Genomic DNA, 20816 nt, shown 5'->3' on the forward strand with positions numbered 1-20816 from the left:
TCCAAAAAAGATTAGCCATGTATCAGCTAATCAGGCAGAAAGGAAACGAGTTTGCAAACAGATACATGAAACTGATACATGGAAGAGAAGGAATGAGAATTGTTACTGAAGAAGCAGTGCCAATAGTTGCAATATAAATTTAATTTAACTGAAGTAGTTCTCTAAATGATGTCCAGGCTTCCAATGAATTTAACTGTATGTGTATATAAATGTTTTTTACTTATGATAATTTTTGACATCATACCTCATAGGAGTCACCCTTAGCTCACTTACTGGTTCCACAGCTCAGTTAGCACAGTTTTACTATGCTCACTTGTTCTAAAGGGACCAGTAAATGGCAAGAGAATAAAATAATACTTCTGAGATGAAGTAAGTATTGAAAAAACCGGAAGACAGGAGATGTAATTCATATAGAAAACAAAAGAACTACAGGTTTAAAGACCACCAGAATCTTGTTCAAACTGAACTGTTTTATTTGCTCCCAGTTCTTAGGCTTCGAGTTTTTACAATCGGTGACGTACATGATGGGCAGTGATCCCACAGCAGTTCTTCAGCTGTCATGTACATCAGTACTGTATTCTCAGGATTGTTCTGAAACAGCTCTCCAAAATGCTTCCACCGGTACAGCAACTGAGGACTAGGGTCTAACCACACACCACAGCTCAGTTCTTACTTTAACTCAAAGTAAGAACTCAAATTTTAGCCTCAAAGATTTAGGCTACAATTTTCCCACCTCCAACAGCAAAAGTGTTGTGGGACAAGCAGAGTAAGAGTCAGAAAATTATAAAAAGTCAATTTTATTATGATTGAATGCGTATCTCTAGACTGTAAAAAATTAGTACAGAATAGAATTACTGGGAAGGGATTCCTACAAGTTATTGCCATTAATACAACACTAGGAAATGCATTTCTGTTTTCCAGTGAAAGCCTTACTGACAACTTGGAGTTCAAACTTCCCAGTTTATCAGTAATAAATACAGAGTATCAAAACTCCGCCTTCTCTTGAGATGTTTCCAAATTTTTATAATGTTGATAGACAACAGAAGTCCCACCAAGACAAACTTTGCTGCCTAAAAAAATCTAGTCCTGTAGAAGTGTCACCTCTTGGGGAACAGGGAGATTGCTGTAACCCAGCAGTAGTAAAGATCTTGTTACTGTACTCCCTGTGACAGCTACGTCTATTACCATTTATAACACACTAATTGGAACATGATAATGTATGATTTAAGAGGGGAGAAAAATACACAAAGGATCAGCACAACATTTTCATGGTCAATGAATATTAAAAAAAAAAAAAAAAAAGGAAAAACTAGTCTTAAAGAATTTTAATTCTACAGTTTTTACTAAGATAACACAAGCACTTTTCCAGCATGCCCTACTTAAAAGTTTGATTGTAATAGAGATTTTATTTGTACAATACTCCAAGTACAGTATATATTCTGTATGCAAAAAATACTCACGCTATAAACATTCAGAATTTATTTAACACTCCATTGAAATACAAGCATAAAATCAAAAGCCAGAAAGTATTCAACTACACAAATGAATGTTATGCAAGCATGCAAGGATCAGAAGTCCACAGAACTGCAGTTTCCCAGACCAAGCATTTCAAGCTGTGCTGTACTCAGAAAACCAGTTCTGAATCCCTGTGTGTCCACCTTGAATGGGCATTTTTACAGTGCAAGCAATGTTTAGAACTTATTCCAAAAAAGTGAAAAACCTTCATCAGCAAACCCTGGATATAGATCTATGGACACAAACATCCTCCACAGTCTTCCTACTATGTTTTCCTTGATAACTTGGAAAAAAACCCAAACAAACAAAAACCCACCAAAATTTAAAAGTGCTTTCAAATCTAGAGTTTTTACTACTTAAAATACAAGTAAATTTAGCATGAAAATCCTCCCTCACCCCCTTTTAAATTTATTTTTTTTTTTTTTTTTCTAAACTGGGCAAGCGCTTAACCATAATGTTGTTCTGTATCTTTTGGAATTGTCTCAAGAATGCCTTTTGTATTCTGTCCTGTATGAAAGTCCTTCATATTGTTAAAGCTCCAATAACACTTTTCAAAACAGTACCAGGTGTTGTTTCATGAGAAAACCCCCAAAAGAGAATTAACCAAGTGTCACAAAGGGCTTAAGTCTTCTGCCTCACAGTAAGACTGCTTTTTGCTTGTTTGTTTGCAGGTTATCCAATTTTCAGGGTCTGCTTTGCAACTTTAATGTTGCCAATTTTTAGGGGTTTTTTGTGTTTTTTTTTTTTTAACACAGTGTATGACTTTCTCAACATTCTTGTGACATTCAAGACTTTACAGATTCTTCAAAATTTTATGGACTTTCTAATCCTCCAGGCTGAGGACAAACATTCACATGTGCAAGTCAGCAAGATGACCATCCTTAAGTGGTTTGGAAAGCTAAAACCTATTGCACTGTGCATCCTTCTAAGGAGACATGAAGTTAATACCTCATACTGACCTCAGATGGTGCCAGTTTCCCACAGATGCTCTTAAACACAGTACAGTGGTAACTGTATGGGGAAACACAGCAATCCTCAGCTGACAAGAGTTGCTCCATCAGGACTATTGTGCTCTCAGAACCGTGTTTTATCATGGTAACTGCTTTCTCCTGTATGATTGCAATGACTGCAGAGCTTCTCTTTTGCAGCTGTGTTTGCCATACATTCATCTGATGCTGTGTGAAAGCTGTAGTCATTCTTCCCTTTGGTGATCTCAAGAGTCAGAACCCAAAGAGCCTTTAACAGATGACAGTTTGGCAACAAAATTTTACTCTCTATCTTCAACCTGTGAGCTCACATATTTCATTTTGGCATCTTCTTTCTTCCCATTTTGCCTTTTTTTTTTCTCTTGTCTCATCCATTGACATTTCTACATATAACACAGCATGTGTGACATCCATATTAAGTCAGAGATTTTTATTGCCTTTTTTTAATGAAAACTGGGTCATGTCATCTTTCTTTGCATTTTTAAATCATGTTGAGCCACCATGCTGAGTTTGGTTATTTATGCTGAAAACAGCTGTACTTAATAGAGCTAAATCTTAACACACATTTGACCTGGAGAGTTTGGCAGCACCAGAGAAAAGCTATTCCTATCTAAATACACAATAAAACGTAAAGCTACAACGAAAAGGCAGGTTTCATCATCAGTTTCAATCCTGCCATAACTGGATTATACATCTTTGGTTTGACTCATTACTCTAAGCTTAACTTTTATTTAAGTGGCTGAATTCCACACCATCGCAAGAAGTTGAAAACCCTGAAAAATGTTAATGTCTCTCCCCACTTACAGAGACTTGATTTTGTACTGGTCACTGTCATCTTCTCCTCCACACTCCATACAACAAAAAAACCCCAACAAACCAAACCAACAAACAATTTTTCTTCAGTCTGCCCATTTTTTCTTACCCATACTAAATGGCAAAAAAGGGCTCATTTTCTAGATAGGTAGACAAGCATAAATCAGCTTAGAAGAGAATATGCTTGTGAAAAAGAAGATACCTTCCCTTTGGCTTTGTCTTTCCTGCCTTAACATCAAAACTACTCCATATAATGAATATTCCTGATACATACTCCTGAAGAGGCAAACGCAGCCCTGGGACAAAAATTTAAAAAAGCACTTGCCATGTGTCCTACATTTCCTTAAATAAAGTGTAAGATAAGCACATTTAGTGGGACAAGACAGTAAATTCTGAGTCTAATTAAGCTGTAGAACCTTGGGAGGTTATTAAGCAATGAAATCCAGTGATTACAGTTCAAAACGAAACTACCTCTTCTGAGGAAGATATGCTAAAATAAGAAGTGTATAGGTGCAATATAGTAATTACTGGGTAATTCTATAGATAACATGCACTTGACTGCAGTGTGGTGTTATAAATTGGATCACAATGGCCTCTTCTTGCCTTAGAAAAATAGACAACTAATAAATTTTTACCTAAACATTTTGCAATTTTCCCCAAAGAAAACTCTGGATGAGAATACCTCCCACCATGAAAACAAAACTGGAGGGAGTTTCAAAATAAACCACTCTCCTGCTGTGTTTAACAAATGCTTGGTCTCTCCTGCCAACACGAAAACACACACAAGTAACAGTTCCCTCTTACCACAGCAAATTTCCATAGACTGTTGCACACCATTAGTGGCATGAACTAAATCTCTCTATCACATCTTTCCCAAAGCTGATCATGGAAACCAGCTTCTGGTACATTCATCCAGAACTAGTCTCACTCCAGTGAGACTAACACTAACATGTTTGTTTGTTTTAAATTCCTCATGTTTTGGGGTCTTTTTTAATCTCCTGATTCTGACACTTAGCTCTTGACTCTGAAAATATCACATTATATACATTTTTGTGATGATGATTCAGTTGTGGAATGGCTTCTGAATGGTCAGAATTCCCCATTGTAGAAAAACACAACAGTTAATTGTGGCCAAAAGGGAAAAGTTCCTTCTTTCTTCTTTCTTCCCTCTTCCCCTGCTTCTCCTCTCCTTATAGTGGAATCAAATCCACCTCCCAACAAGCCAGTTCAGGGAGGAAACACAGCTTTCCCTCCATTTTTCATCAACGCCAAGCAATCAGTTGTCCACTGGATTATTTTTGTGAACAAGCTTGCTAGAGAATCAGACAACTAGTGGTGCAAGGAAAAGAGCAGAAACACAGCTAGGAGGATATGGTTAAAAAAACCCACTACACTTTTCAACAGATATCATTCAGGCTGCTTAGCTGCACCATGAAATGATGCTCTTGGAATTAAATAGCTTCATCTTCCTCATAAATAAGTACACAAAATAAATGCAGCATCATTCATAATTTAGGATTATTAATACACAGTATTACAGCACACTAAATTTTAAAAATGTAGGGATTTGCTTTCTCCACCAGTCTTTGAGGAATACCACTTTTGTACAAACATGTAAGCTCACTGTAATTGCTTCTGACCAGAAAATTATGTATATTGTTTTAAATATGAATTCACACCTATATGAAATTAGTACAGCAACAGCTCTGCTTTATTTGGTACAGGTCTGCATGCAATCAGTGGCACATTCAGATCCTCATCTTAGCACACACTATGTTCTTTAAAAGGAAGTGTCTAACATCTGCCCTCACATGATGACAAATTAACCGAATTTTACTGCTAAATTTTTTAAGGGTCTGAAATTTTTTAGCTGTCTGTCTACCGAAAAGTTCTATTCCAATATTAAATTTTGATACTGTTTACACAGTACCAAAAATTACATCTATGAATACTTAGGTAACAAATTAATCTTTTAAGAATCTCTTTTTTTTTCCAGCTAAAAATCAGAGACAAGCAAGGGAAAAAAAATACACCCACAGAAAAGGAATTTATTAATGTTAAACTTTAAGGTAACATATGACAGTTTTCTTACAGATTCTTAGAACAGTGGTCCTTAGAACCACTGAATGAAGCCTTTGGATCACTGAATGACCAAATCTGTTTGGTGCACTGTTCCATCAGCCAACTCATACACAAACTCTCCGCTAGCCAAGAAATCAAAAAGTTAGAGGTACTGACATCTGAACTTCAGGTTATCAGTATCTGGCAGCACCTCTTTATAACCCAGTGTTTCCCACATTCTTGACCTTTTTTAATGCTTTACTGCATCACCAGTTTGGGTGCTGTGAAAGTATTCCAGACTCCCAGCACATTCACGTTTCCCCGTTGCAATGATTACTTGACACAACCTGATAGATTCTTTTTAGGTAAATGAGAATTTGTACCGAGGTATTTTTACTCTGCTGACCTATCTTCAGATTAGCAAACAAACTTTAGAGAATAACTGTAGGAAAAAACTTCAGGCATGGATAAGACAACATTCATGACTAAGACATTCATGCTGCAAGAGAACACAGAGAGAGAACAAATCCAGCAGGGTGGCTTTTCAGCTCATGTTGACTGGCACAGTAACACACGTCAAGCTGCAACACATCAGCGGCAGTGACTGAACCCACACATAAAGATTTCATTCCTAGCACCCCAAAGCCAGACTTTTCTAGTCAGCTTGAGGACTACTAGTCACATTGCATTAGTAATAGAGGAGAGCACAAATATCACCTAGAGGTTACTTGCCCAAATGCAATGGGAAGCAATTTTCCATTATACAAGAGAAGCAAACTCTTGAACTCTCACGAATGTAACAGCCATCAGTATATTAGGACTGATGTACCTTTATGTTATTTCCCTGTCGACCTTGCACTGAAATACTAAAACACCTCGACTGTGATCCTTGAGCTTTTCATACTTCTAATATACAGGGTGCCCTAAAAATGAACACTGTATGATCAGTAGTAACCATTACAAGTCTGCTCCCTAGAATCTCCAACAGAAAAGCAATAGCAACATACTTACTTAACACAAGGCACCATGTAAATGAAAATACGCTTGCTTTCTTTGTTGTTCCTTGTTTGTGGGGTTTTTTGTTTGTTTGTTGGGGTTTGGTTTTGTTTTTGTTCCTGTCCCAAACATCAAACAAACTTTAAACATTCATACAACGGTTTGCTCAACAATAAAATCTGCTTTTTTATTATTAGAAGCATCCATGGTAACACAGCCATATTTTCCAGTAATCTCTATTTTCAAAAATCTATTCTTTTCTACCATATTAAAATAAATATGAATCCAGTGCCCTTTAAAAAACTAGAAAAAGTAGCTGGAGTTTAATTGCTCAGCTCCATCTATACAACAGCTACTGCTCCTCTAGAGACTTTACAAATCTTGAAACGTTTTACAAGTCTCATAAATATATTGCATATTCTAGTCTCAATCCTGTAGTAAACTCCATGAGAAAGGAACAGAGGGTTGGTGTTCCAGACATTTACGGCAATGCAGAAGGAGGAAAACAGAGGCACCAATGAGTCAATAAAGCCTAAATACTGTTCCAAAACTTCCCCCCCACCCCCTTCCTCAGCCACTCATCCTCCCACAATAACATTCCTACAGAAGTAATTAGGAAAAGCCTTTCAGGATTGTTCACTAAAAGTGCTGACAATCTTGGAGATCATCAAAACTCTACCCTTTAATTTGCAATTTAAGAACTGTGCCTTGGCAGGCAGAAGAATCCACCTCTCCATAAAAGATACCATATAAAAAGATGCATAAAATAACTTCAAATATTTTTAAAATGATTTTTACAATTGTTCTGCATTTTTCATCATCTCTCTGTTACCTGACATGTATGTTTATCACTCAACTGGCAAAGAAGAAAGTCTACATGGCATATTCTGAAAGTATTCTGAAAGATTTAACTATTATCAGGAAGGACAGGTTAATATGATACTACTTCAGGATTGTTTTCTCAAGCATCTGGACTACCTCCCTTCCTTTCCACCAGCAGACCAATAAGGAACTTCCCCCTCAGCCAATTTCTCACATGCTTTTACAGTGTCTTATGTATGATTTAAAAAAAAAAACAAAAAACAAACAAAAAAAAAACACAGCTCTCCTGAGGCTACTTAATAACAAAATAGAACAGCTGCCTCACTTCTTGTAACTGCTCTCCTCCAAGCAACTTGCCTCCATTTTACTCCAAGATTGTGACACAATACCTAAACGTTTTCATGACAATACTGTAACATAACAGTGGTGGAAAATACTAAGTTAGGGTCACTAAACAGTATAAGACACAACTCAGCACCTCAGCCACCATAAAGCTCTGTGCTGATGCCTGGAGGAACAGCCTGAATGACTGCATGCAGTAGACCTCTCTCTACATCAGCAGGACTAAGACTGCGTTATTTTTCCCCAGATACCTTGTCATTCTTGTATCTTTATATTATGGTACACAACTACCAAGGGCATAAACACAAGGCTGAAGTGTTCATACACTACTACACTATCTTCACTAAAAAGTCCAAATAACCCAGAGCTGCCAAAGCTTACACAGTTGGAAAAATCTCCAGTGAAGCTCACACTTACCTATTTCTCATAAGTAAAGATGCTCTGTTTAGGGGATGACCCCAAAATCCTAACTGCTCTTATGGAAATATTACATACCAAATTACCTGGTTGCAACAGTGCTCTTTTAAATTTTTTTTTTCCTCTACTTTATCTCAGCTTCTTTTGATTTATAAGAAAATTACTTCTAAATGTTACCTTAAAGGTCCTGTGACTTTGTCATGACAAGAAAATATTGTTCCTTGCTCTCTCCTCAAGGACCCCCTCACAGATTGAGAGAGCTGGTGTGTGAGATTAGCTCAGTTGGTTAGAGCATGGCACTAATAATGCCAAGGTCATGGGTTCAATCCCCTGTATGGGCCACTCACAAATTGAGTTCAATGATCATTGTGGGTCCCTTCCAACTCAGAATAATCTGTGACGGAGGTGCTTTTAACACTGAGATTGGCTCGGTTGGTAAGAGTCTGGTGCTAAGAATGCCAAGGTTGTGGGGTCAGTTCCTGCAGGGGCCGTTCCCTGAAGAGTTGAAGATCCTTGTGTGGGTCCCTTCCAACTCAGAACATTCTGTGTTTTTGGCACTTTACTAGGGCAGATATTTATCCCGTTTTTCATACACCCGCTCTTCTTGCAACTTTTCAACGTCTTCAAGAAGGAAGAGGAAGCCCAAGCCTAACCAGGCTCACTCATACACTAAAAAAAGAGCAAAAGAAATCAGTACCTCTTCAAGACATGCTGCTTCCATGAAAGGAGGACAGCTTGAGATCTCAATTGCAATTCTACTTCACCAATCAGGAAAAAATACATACTAGATGAAGCAATTTAATCCTCTTCTATATATTTTTTTTTTCTTTCTTCTTTAAGGTAACTTTTTAAATTACGCCCAAAAGAAAATATAGACCTGATGTTTAGGTCTGAGGCTTTCAAACATGTTTTAACTCAAGCAGTCTTTGCACTAACTAACTTTGCTAACACCTTTTTTTTTCTTACCTGCTGAAAAAAAAACCACTGAAGTTGCTTAGATGTGGAGACTGTAACAAACACACAGATTTATCATTTTAATAATGTAAAAATTAGAAGCAGTACTTTACTTTCAGTGGCAAACTGCATTTCTAGGTAAATTGGAATTGCATTAAGACAGACAGGATATTAAAATAGCTTTATTAAATGAAACTAGATGAGTTGATATCATAGAAATAGTTAATAACACACATTTCAAACACAACTGAAAAGAATTTAGTTCATAAGAGTAAAAGCATTTTTAATCACACTGAAATTTTAAAACTAGGAGATCTGATCCTCACCAACCAGGGAGGGGAGGAATGTTTCCTTTTCACATCAAACTTTCAAGTACTCATTACTGAAACATCTGAAGAAAATGGCAAGGAAATATTTTTTGAATATAAATTAACAAATATTTTGTATGATTTGATCTTTACACCTCTTTTGGTTGCTGGAACTTACAATATACTTCAAATTTTAGTCTTTATTTTCAAAGTTATGTAATAACATTTTACATGCCTTGGTTTAGTGTTCACTTTAAATCTGGAAGGTTAGCATTAAAATACATTGTTCAGAAATACCTGGGTTCCAACAGAAGTACTTGAGAGTACACTACTAGGTCTCCAAGCATTCAATTTTCAAAAGCAGTTATACACATGCAGAACTACATATTTTTTGCTCAATCTGCTTTTGAATACTTTCAAAACACCTATCTAGTGCAAAATAATATTTTCACTGTGAGTGACTTGCAAAAAAATTTACTACTTTAAATGAGAAAAATTAAGTTTTCTGCAATGGTTTTCATTCCTAAATTCTCTCTGTATAATCTATAATATACATAAAACTCACTCCCAGGGATGGAATCACTCACATCCATCAGCTAGGAATTACATGTGCTGCTTGTCATTTATTGAAACACAGACACGCATTTGAAGACTGCATTTGCACATAGACACACAAGACAGTTCAGATGCAAGGTAAAAATCTACTTCTGGAAAAATAAAGTCTATGAAAATTAAATACTAAATTTAAATGGTAATTTTTTCAACCCCAAACTGTCCATCTTAGACTACTTATATGCTCTTTTATTTGGAAAGGTTACTTTATCTGTCAAAATAAAGTAATTCCTTACTTACTCTTTAATACAGCATGGGCATCTTAGAAACTAAATGTACACACACAGATCCAGACAGGTAGAACATTAACAGAGGACACGTGCTCGAATGTGCACCTTCTCCATCAAACACCTAAAATAATCCCCACATACTTTTAAAAATCAATTCCTCCCCAATTCCTAAGACACACATTCCTTCCCAGACTTGATTACAATTTAGTTCCCCGCTTCTGTGCATTCATCATCCTTTCACCCACACCAGAGCAAGGTTTGCTCCCAACTCAGAATGCAGAGGGTGAAGATGCACACGACTGAGCCGGGAGACTGGCCCCGATCCTGTTCCAGCACCAAGCCTCTACCTGATATCACCTCCATCACTCCTTTGATCCTGCATTATTCAGCACTCCAACACAGAGAAGACTGGGCAATAAAAGAAATAACTGAATGGTGTGTGGAAGATAGAGGATAAGAGGCAACCGCATTTTCTTCGCAGGCAAATCATAACATCTGAGGAATTCCTCTTCAGAACTATTGGGTCTGACTCACCTAACCGAGCTACAAACGTTTCCCTCTAGGATAGGATCCTAGTGCTAGGATACTCAGGAGAGTCCTGACATCTCTTTGCAACACTGCTTTCTTAAGGGCATCAGAATCAGAAATTCAACAAGGGCAAGAGGGAACACTGCTTCCCCTCAGCTGCTGATATAACTACCTAGCTCAAAGCCTACAGAACACATTATGTTTAATAAAAGTAAATATTAATACATTGGGGCAACCATTTCAGGTCTGACTGTCCTTCCTTCATATAACAGCAAAAAAAAAAAAAGAGGGGGAGGAGGAAGGGGGAAGGACACACAACAGGACAAATAAACCTGGCAGTTCTCTGGTCAACATAATAGCAAAAGACAGATACAAAAAGCAAGAGTAGAGCACTGAAGCAAGACTTGGCAACACCACAAGAGTTTTTTCCCCCCCGCCCTCTGCAGATACCACAGTGTAGCAGAGGGAAGATAAGAGAGTAACTAACAGTATATATATAACAACTGTTACATATGTGACAACTGTGCCCTAGGCCCAGCTTCAGCCAGCGGAGAAACAGAAGGTCTGATACAGATAAAGAAAGTTAATTCTGAGCTTTAACGTGGGTCTGGAGAGGCAACTAAAGAGGTCTAGAGGACTCGGGGGCAGGAACTTCAACCACCTACTCTTGCTCTGAAATTAATAAACTGGTAATAAACAGTAATAAAAATAATAACTATTTGCACTTCATTTACCTCTAGGAGAGTATGTTTATTTCTAAAAAGGGAAGATTTGATTAGGATTTGGTCATATTACATCATATTGGTACTTCAGACCCTGATAGCTTACAGAACCAGACCTGTGGTAGAGCAGTAACACACTGCAACTCTTTGGCACACTGTCATATCCTGACACTCTTCCTCTGAGCACTATATAATGGCAGAAGGAGGGAAACTCCTGTGCTGTTCCTGTCCAAAAGCCCCTGCCCCCAAATCAGAGCAATGGCTGAAGCTCAGAACACAGCAATGGTGGGCAGATCCTTGGGGCAGGAGAGATCCAGTTCAGGTTTCAGATGCAAAAAACTTACCCATAAAGTTAGAAAACACCTAGTGCAGAAGCCATAACAAGTGAATTATGGCATACACTAGGAGTTATCAGACATTATTCAAGAGGAATATTTGTTTTAATCCTCTCAGAACAAATTATTAAAAGCCAAGTCAAACTGAAAGCCATCCCTTTACTACAGTTAAGAGTATTTGATTTCAAATGAAACAATAAAAGACAAGTTTCCTTTAACAGAAGGACTGTGGTGGACTTCATATGTGGGCAGGGATCTTTTCTTTAATTTTGAGTCTACTATTTTACTGATTACATACATTCTCTATGTTTTAAAAAAAATAAAAATAACTTTTAACTTAATATTGTCAAAGTAAACTAAGGTGGTTATATCTGAATTTAAATGATTTGAAAGGTTATTATATCTTTTCACTTACCAGTATACAATTACAGTATTTATTCAAACCAAGTATGATTCAGTATAAACTAAATATATAATTTCCATCTACTAATATTGTACATTATTTCCATTCTGCTCCATCTGAGAAGCACACAGATCTGACATTAACTATATTCTTTAAAAAGAAAAGTCACATTGACACTCAGTAAGGATTCACTTTAAGCTAGCATTTCCTAGACCTGAAACCTATCCCTTCATAAAGGGCAGGAAAATGGAAGTCGTGTTCAAAGTCTTCAGGAGTCTCAGCTTCCATTTATCAGGCTCGTGTAGCAATTAGGGTCAAGGAGAAAGTCTTGAAAACATTGACAGAAGTAAGCCATGAAGTGTTGCCTGTCTGAAACACTCTTACACTCTTATCATTGTATCACAATCAACACACTTCACAGTGTTACTTGGAATTACTTCACCTTCAACATAAAAGGCATATTTATAAAAAATTAGTAAGTAACTATTACTGTACCATGACAACAGTTCATTTTCTCTAGTCCCTAAGCACACACAGAGGCTAAAGAATTATTTCTTTTGTTCAAAGTAAGTTTTTCTAGCATTAGAAAATGTCACTACATTTCACAAATGAAAATTCTTCCAGTTACAAAACCATGCTTTTGTAACTAACTCTTAATACAATTTGACACTTTTGTGAGTGACGCTTGGAGATCATCCACTGGAAGTAATTTATATCACTCTGTTGGTCAAAACTCCACCTTCTACCAACTATTAGAGTGGAGAGCTGCAAGCTGATTCCAAAAAACCATCAACCAGAACAAGAAAAAAAAAGGCTATTAAAAAAATAACAACTACATTCTATAAATCAGAGGTTATCTTGGTTTATTTTCAGTTCTATAATGCTAAATTATTTTCCCAGTAAACACTTTCTATTGTTATACTCTCATACCCTCACTGGTAATTGTGCCTCTTTACCAGGCAACCTGTTACATTTCTTTAAGTTCTGCTGCATTTAGCTGAAAATACAGACAACTTGGTGTTTGTTCCCATAAACATTTAATTCCTCTTGCTTCCAACAGTAAAAGCAGGTATCACCTGACACTTCTATGATGTCTCGTTATGAAATTCACTCTAAGGTAAATTCTCTGCCACAGAAAGTACCTTTCCTTTTTCACAAATGCATGTAATTGTTTCCTAACTATTTGATGCATGAACAAGTGTGCTGTTTGAGTCTACAGCTAAACTTACACATACAGCTCTTTACTGAAATATGAGCACCAGCTTACGTACACAGGATTTGCTAGTTTGAAACATAAATTAACATCCCACCAAGTTTTAACTATTTCCTCATCTTCAGAGCCAGACTTACTTCTGTTATCCTTCCATTGTTTAACTCGTGGTCTTATTAAGAAACCACTAACAATGCAAAATACATTACTCAGACAGTGAAGCACCCTAGTGGTTTCAACATATTCATAAGAAGTCTAAAGAAACCAAGGCAGTTGCAAAACAACTTACAATCAAACAGCAAGGGGTTGCACATCCAGCAGATATATGGCAAGCAGATTAAAACCAGACAGCTGAAACTATTCTGTCCCTACCTCTGCACCTCTCTCCCTCAAGGACAGCATATGATCATCTACACATGAGCCACCACCTCACTGTTTTGGTTTGTTTTTTGTTGTTTTTTTTTTTTTTTTGGCCTGGCACACTGGTCACAGCCCCCATCCATTTCAGTACTACAACAATATTGTTCTTTTGTATGCTAGTATTCTGCAGCTGACATGGAACAGGTCTGGTTTTTGGAGCTGGCTCAAAAGTCCTACCTTCACCATTTAAAATGCATGTGTGAGAGAGAAAGAAACAACCTCCTACTATTTTCTGAAAAAAATAAATGAACACAGTTTTAACTAAAATCTGATTATTTCCCTACAACTACTCTGAGTTGACAAAAACACAAACTTTTACTGTTTTTAGAGAAAGAAAAGTTTGATTACTTCCAGTTGTAGGAAACTGTTGACTCACCATAATTTCAACCCCATTTCATTTAAGAACATGTTTCATTAAAAATGCCTACTCAGTAATTTTCACACTTCATTCTGCAGTTTTCTATATGAGCTGTAAAACTTTCAATTACTTGGTCCAACCTAGATGGTAAAAACCTTAATTCTGAAGAGCTACCCAAAGACCACAGTAGATAAAGATCACAGAGTATTGCAGGAAGGAAAGGAGAATCATTCTAGCTTCTCTACTTAGGGCTGTTCCCACATCTAAACTGTCTAATTTCAAGTGGCACACCCAGAAACTTGCTCATAATTTTTATATACCCTTCCATACCTTTCTTAAATTGAAAAAGAGAATTACCAACATAAAATGCAGTAATTAGAGCCACGGAAAGAGTCCACCATCAGAATACACAGGATTTGTTCACCTCAATAATGCTGTTACATGCTTTTCCAACACCTCCAAGATGTAGAGAAACACGAGAACAAGTTTGCTGTTACTCTTCTTTAACATGACTTCTTAAAAGTTGCTACCTCTGTAAAGGACACGTATCTGATTAAAGATGCAGCTATCTCACCATCTATCAATCAAGATTCGTTGTCTTCTTCTTAACCACTGAAGAATTTATCCTCAAAGCTGAGCAAGAGAAAGGCAGGTAAGTTACTGATTGGCTGAACCAGACCCCTTCAGGTCACCTTTGCTCCTCCTTTCTCTCAGGTCTCACGAAAACCTGAGAGCATCCACTGTAGACGAGGGGAGCACTTCTCTGCAGTGTGAGCCAGGGCTTGTGCTCTCAAAGGACTTTAGGGCGGCTCAAAATGATTCAACTGTTCTAGAGTCAGTTATCACCAGCACCCTCTCTAAACTAACTACTTCAGATCGATTCATTAAAAGCAATAAAACACCCCCTTCTCGGGTCTACTACAACTTCTGGAAGATGATAAAGTTCAATTCCAAGACACAGTAACAAGCTCACAGCTCCTGCTCCCTAAGTGTCTCTGAAACTTGGGAACTTCAGATATTGTCCTTTCAGACAGCTGGAAAAGAAGATGGGATCAAAACAATGCCCCTCTGGTAGCCCGCAAAGGCTTTGCTCTAGGAACAAGAGGCAGTAAGTGAGACTTTGGCGGGACGACAGACAGCCCACATCTCGCTCTGGAGGACAGCGACCTCAAGACAGTCCTGCTGACCCACCCGCTGCCCCTAAGGCAGGAGGCTCCTTTCCACCTCCTTGCTCACAGATCGACCTTCTCCCTACGGCCCGACCACCCCGAGGACGCCCTCAGGGCTGCAAGCGCCTCCTGTAACACCGATTCCAAGCCCAGGCTCTCTCCTCCTACCCCGGACCCCTCTACCGAGCAGCTCTGCAGCGCTTCCCTTTCTACGACAGCCCTCAGCTTCTTCCCTCCTTTCAAAGCCAACCCGCGCTCTTTCCACATACGCAAGGGACGCAAAAAGAAATAATAATAATAAAACGCAGGCAGCAAAACCCACGAACGACAGAATGCAGCCCCACAACTTACCACCCAAGTCAGTCCCCCGCTGCCGCCACCGCCGCCTCCTCCTCCTCCTCCAGACTTTGCCATTTTCTGCCCGTCTCTCCTCAGCCGAGGCGAGGGCGCTCGGAGGCGGCCGGGAGGGCCGGCACCGACACCGCGCTGGGGCCGCTCCCGCCCTCAGCGGCTCCGAGGAAGGGCGGCCGAGGGCCCGCACAAAGAGCCCCTTCCGCCGGGCGGGGAGGCAGCGAGAGGGCGGGCGGGCCCGGCCGGGCCTGCGGCTCTCCTCAGTTTAAAGGGACGGGCCGGTCCCTTCGCCTCACGGCGGCGGCGGCAACAACAGCCGCCGCTATCGCCGCCGTAGCGCTGCTGCCTCCCTCCTCCTCCTCCTCCTCCTCACCCCCGGGCCGTCCCCCCCCGCCGCCCCCACAGCCCCGCCCAGAGCCGCGCTCCCCTCACACACGCACACCCGGAGCTGGCCCGGCCCCCTCCTTCTTCCCCTCCTCTTTCCGCCCCGCGTCCCGGTGCCGGTGACGCTCCCCCGCCTCCGCGGCCGGGCCCCCGCGCCCAGACAATAAATAACCGCGCAGCCCCCGCCCGCCCGCCCGCGCTGCGGCCGCTTCCCCGCTCGCAGCCGGCAGGGCCTCCGCTCCCCCAGCGCCGCGGGCCCGCCAGTCACGGGCCGGCCCGCCAATCGCGCGCTGGAGGCGGGAAGGCTGCGCGGGCGCCGGCCAATCGGAGCAGCCGAAAGGAGAGGGCGCGTGTGACGTCACTGCGGGTGGCAACAAGGCGGGAGCCGCCCGCACGGGGGCGCTGCCGCGCGGGAGAGGGGCGGGGCGAAGGGGGCGGGGCCGCCGGAGCGGGAGAAAGGAGCGGGCACCTGGCGGGTCAGGCGCGGGTTCCCTGAGCCCACCTTCCCCCTCTGCGACCGCGAGGAGAGGGAGGCTTCACTTCCCCGTGCCCCCGCAGGGAGACTGGTTTTGGAATTGGCAGGGCACAGCTATCCCGTTGTCCTGGTCTGTCAGGTGGATGATGCTGCGATGCGCGAGCGGAGAAGAGGCGATGCCGTAGGTGGGACAGGCGTTTGGGGGGACGGTGGTCAACTGCCCCCTTTCCGCCAGCCCCTTAACTGATCCCTGCCACCAGTGCGCCCTACGGCGGTTCCAGCAGGATGGAAGTCCCGATGCTCCAGGCAGGAGAGCGTTTACAAACCACTGCCCTCTTCTGGGCCGTAGGGATCGGCCCGGGGAGTTCTTTAACTCAGAAAGCTCACAGAACTTTATCCTGCACTTAAGCATCACCCTGTGAAGTCCTTTTATAGGGTCACAGAACACAACACCCTGTTCTGTACACAGTTCACAACCCTATTCTAAAATATTTGCAGTTTTGGAAAAAAAAACAAACCTGTGTTGTAACTTAGCATCTACTACCTAGGCCTAAATGGCATGTGTACGAAGCCCAAATTTCATGTCATTTTAGGTATCAGCATGAAAAATATGTACTGCTTTAGATACTTTCCACCAAAAGTAAAATATATATATGACCATAAGTATTATAATAATAGATTTTTTTGACAAGCTTTTTCTTTTGACATAGAAAAATGTTTCACCACATGTAGCTTCTCAATTAGCAATTTTCATTCTGCTGTGTGAAATGCAAAGGACCTACCTAGTCCAGCCTGTTCCACTCCATGAATAATTCCAAATGTAAAGTCTCAAAAGGAGGGATTAGTAGGAGCACTGCATCTGAGATAGCAGACAAATTGATATCCAAAGAGAATAATTTCAAAGGAAGAGCAATAATTTAAAGATTTTTCCTTTTGCAAAATGCTTTTCCTTAGAAGTAAAGGGATTGGAAATGGAGCAGCTGCTTTTGAGGAGCCAGTTGTAATGTTCAATTATGCCTCAAGGGAAGGATCAGAAGAATTTCTTGTAAATATTGCTTATTTAACATAATTTTACCCTGCCAGTTTCCAAGGAACTTATTAAACTAATACATGAGTGCTGCACAGGGATTATGGAAAATAATGGCATTTGCCTAGAAGGGACAGTAAGTTATCTGTTCCAGCCCAGTTTTATTGCGGCTGCTTGTACCTCTGAGCTGTGTTTTCTTCTACTTTGAGCAAGATAAGAAACAGTGTTTCTCGAAGATCTAGAAGAAGGTAACAGTTGCAGGGCTCTGCCTAATGCTTCAGAATTTGGGGCTTGCTGATTAGAACAGTGGTGTGTGGTTTTTTTCAAACTCTCGAATTTATATGTAGGACCCATCAAAATGAATCATGTACAGCAAACCAGGACTGCTGCAATGAATATTGTGAGGACCAGGGAAAACAGAATGAGTGCATCTGTTCAAAGCTTTCTGCATTGGCAGAGAACCACTACTGCATTCAGCAGAAACAGAGCAAGTCACAAACATTAGTGTACTCTGGTCTCATTAGCTCCAGCTGTTTAGTAAATAGGCTGTTCTTAGTGTGGGAAGTGTGCCTTTTGCAACCCTCTATCCTTAGCCAAGTAGCAGATAGCGATCTAGTTTGAAGATAGCCAATTACATATATATTAGAGAAAGACAGAGGGAGGGAGTTTCTTCTTGGCAGTTACTGATCTTTGAATGTGCATGGTCAGACATGTTCAGTCTATGTGTCATGCTGGAGCAAATATAGGAGAAATATTGATGTTCCTCCAAGCATTTTCTTTAGTCTTTGAAATTACTTCATTCAAGTTGGTCTCTGTTTAATTCTCATCATATACTATGCTAGCTGCATGGCATGTTACTGGCTTATTGTTGATGTTGTTTTTATCCTAATACTTACATGTGTAGGCTGAGTGGGTGCATTCCTAGCCATGTAGAACTGCGGGACAAAGTTCTCATGAGACTACAAGCAGCTGTCTCCATGGATTGCAAAGGTAGAGCAGTGAAACAAGACTCCTCATCACATTTTAAGTGATCCCTGCTAAAACAAACACAGAATCAAATTTGAGCATGAATCAAATTTAAGCACCATAATATTTTGATAGGAGTGGAATTTCTTTACTGGATGCCACCCACCTGCCTTATCATGCACTACCAGTTTATGTCAAATACTTTACACTTATGGTGTGATATTTTAAATTAATAGTCTCCTTGAGATAATATACACAAAGTCTATTTCAATTCATTGGAGATTTACTTGTCGTCATAGTTAGAGACCATAATATAAATAGAAGTACCCTATATATTTTCAAAACAATCATCTACTTAAACCAGTTTCACTACTGGTTCTAGTAAGCAAAATATTTATTGTAACATTACTTTGTGTTCAATCTTTTTAGCAGTAAGACAGCTGTATGTATGGTCTTTAAGTATTTCTGTGTACATTTATCTACTCTGAGAGCATACCTAAATACAACCACTTACCTAAATGACCAATCACAGCTCTCATTTTTCTGCAAACTACACAGGAAAAAGTGTAATTTTGTTCTAAAATATTTATGGAACTAAGTTGATGCCCATTACATTATACATTCCACATTGTATGTAGTTGTAATAAGGTGTAAACAAGCACTGCATACTTTAATATCAAATATTTACATTTGCAATATAGCAATTTCCATATTGTACTGCATTTTTAAAAATCATCATAATTCATTAACATAATTGTGAAATAACAGATCAAATTATTGAGTAGGATTGTGGTAGAACAACACGACAGTGATCAACATACTTGTACCGCCTTCTTTGTGAATGAGCTTCAGGCCATGATTCCAAGGTATTTAAGAAAAACCTACCCATGTCTGGATCATCTAACAATATAAATTTAGCTGGGTCATGCATATTTACACAAATGTATTTCAAATACCTTTGTTGCATTAGCAAGAGCCCACACTAGTGGTTTTCTGTGGCTATTCAAACTGTCAATGCGCTGCCTGACATTCTCATCGGAACCTTGGCCAGGACTTACATGCCTGATGTATCCATGACGTGTTTGTCAGTAGCTTTTCCTGGGGCCAGACTGATCCACAACCAGTCTCTTGGAAAACACCAGGTCTTCCATCTTAGTCCTCCAAGAACAACATGCCACTCAGCGACAATTTGGCAGAGGGATTGAAGGGGTTAAACCCTGCTTATTCTCCAATTACTCCCCCATAACTAACCTGTTAACTGCTGTTCTATTGCCAGAGGTGTGGAAGACTTTGGAGCAGGGCAGGTTGTGAGCCTGCTGCTGACAGGTTGTTGCTAGGGAAGAGGTCCAGCAGAAGCCCCAGGGTTAACTGCAGGGACTCCAGGGCCCTGCACCTGGACTGCCCTTGCATGGCTGGGACCGCTGCACTGACCTCTCTGACTGTCCCCAGGACCCCACCATCTCCTGCTGCGGGAGAGGCAGGTTGTGTTAGAGACCTTCACGCTTACATGCCTGGCTTCTGCCCTGAACTGCACTCTCTCACACGGAATGTGGAAGTGGTGTCACTTGTTAACATCAAATATTTATTTAACTGTGACTAGAAGTGCTCTAGTATCCAAGTCCATCTAGTGTCCTCACTGTCAGCTCAGTCTTAAACTGTGACACACTTTCTCTGAGCAGCATAAACAGAGTTGCTGCTAAGGCAGGGGCTGGTCATAGTAATTAAATACATTTGTATTGAAGTTCCTTTTCTAGGAGAAAGCTTCCTTGTGCAGTGAACATATAGGGTGAGAGAAGTTGCATGCAGAGATGAAGCAAAGGAGGTTGAGCTGGCCCTGCTGGGGGGAATTCTCAATGTGAATAAAATTAATATCCACGCTATTAACATCTGAGGCTTTTAAAAGAGTTGGTGACAGTGGGAAAAGCTGCAAGTGCTGAGGTGGGGCAAAGACAACAGAAGGATACACATAAGAGAGAAGGTGATGTGTTTTGAGATCTGGGCTGTACATCCATGACATGGCAGTGGCCATCAGCAGTTATCTGAGCTGAGAGACAGATTGCTGTGATCGTTTGTAGGCTGAGAATCACCAACTGCATTATGACGTTGTTAATTAGTGTGGAGAATGCAAACAGCCAGCAAGGTTTGGACATGGCATGCCATTCACAAAGACACTCCCTTGAGCTCAGGGTGCTGAACACAGCAAAGCATGCTAGGCTTGTCTCACTCAAGTGGCTTTCCTCTGTGTTAGCCACATAACCCCTTTCTTCCCATCCCTCTATGCCAGCCCTGAAAACTCCTGAAAAGGAGCTCTCTCTTTTCAAAGGGCAATATATTTTTGGCTAAGACATGGAGTTTTGTTCCTAGAAGTTCATCCAAGACTCTTTGGGCAAGAATATGTGAGTGGTAATTAAT

General features: G+C 40.3%; 1 protein-coding gene across 4 annotated transcripts in view; it reads right to left on the reverse strand.

The window, feature by feature from the left end:
- TOP2B (DNA topoisomerase II beta) overlaps positions 1-15673 on the reverse strand; it is a 63837-nt gene extending 48164 nt beyond the window's left edge. For all 4 annotated transcript variants that reach the window (XM_027638984.1, XM_027638981.1, XM_027638982.1 and 1 more), the window contains exon 1: positions 15553-15673. In XM_027638984.1, the coding sequence (XP_027494785.1) occupies positions 15553-15615 (63 nt within the window). In that variant the 5' untranslated portion in view covers positions 15616-15673. The remainder of the gene's footprint in view (positions 1-15552) is intronic.
- Between the last annotated feature and the right edge of the window lie 5143 nt (positions 15674-20816).

Source organism: Corapipo altera, unplaced genomic scaffold (assembly GCF_003945725.1).
Source record: "Corapipo altera isolate COAL_440 unplaced genomic scaffold, ASM394572v1 44, whole genome shotgun sequence".
NCBI classification, from domain to species: domain Eukaryota; kingdom Metazoa; phylum Chordata; class Aves; order Passeriformes; family Pipridae; genus Corapipo; species Corapipo altera.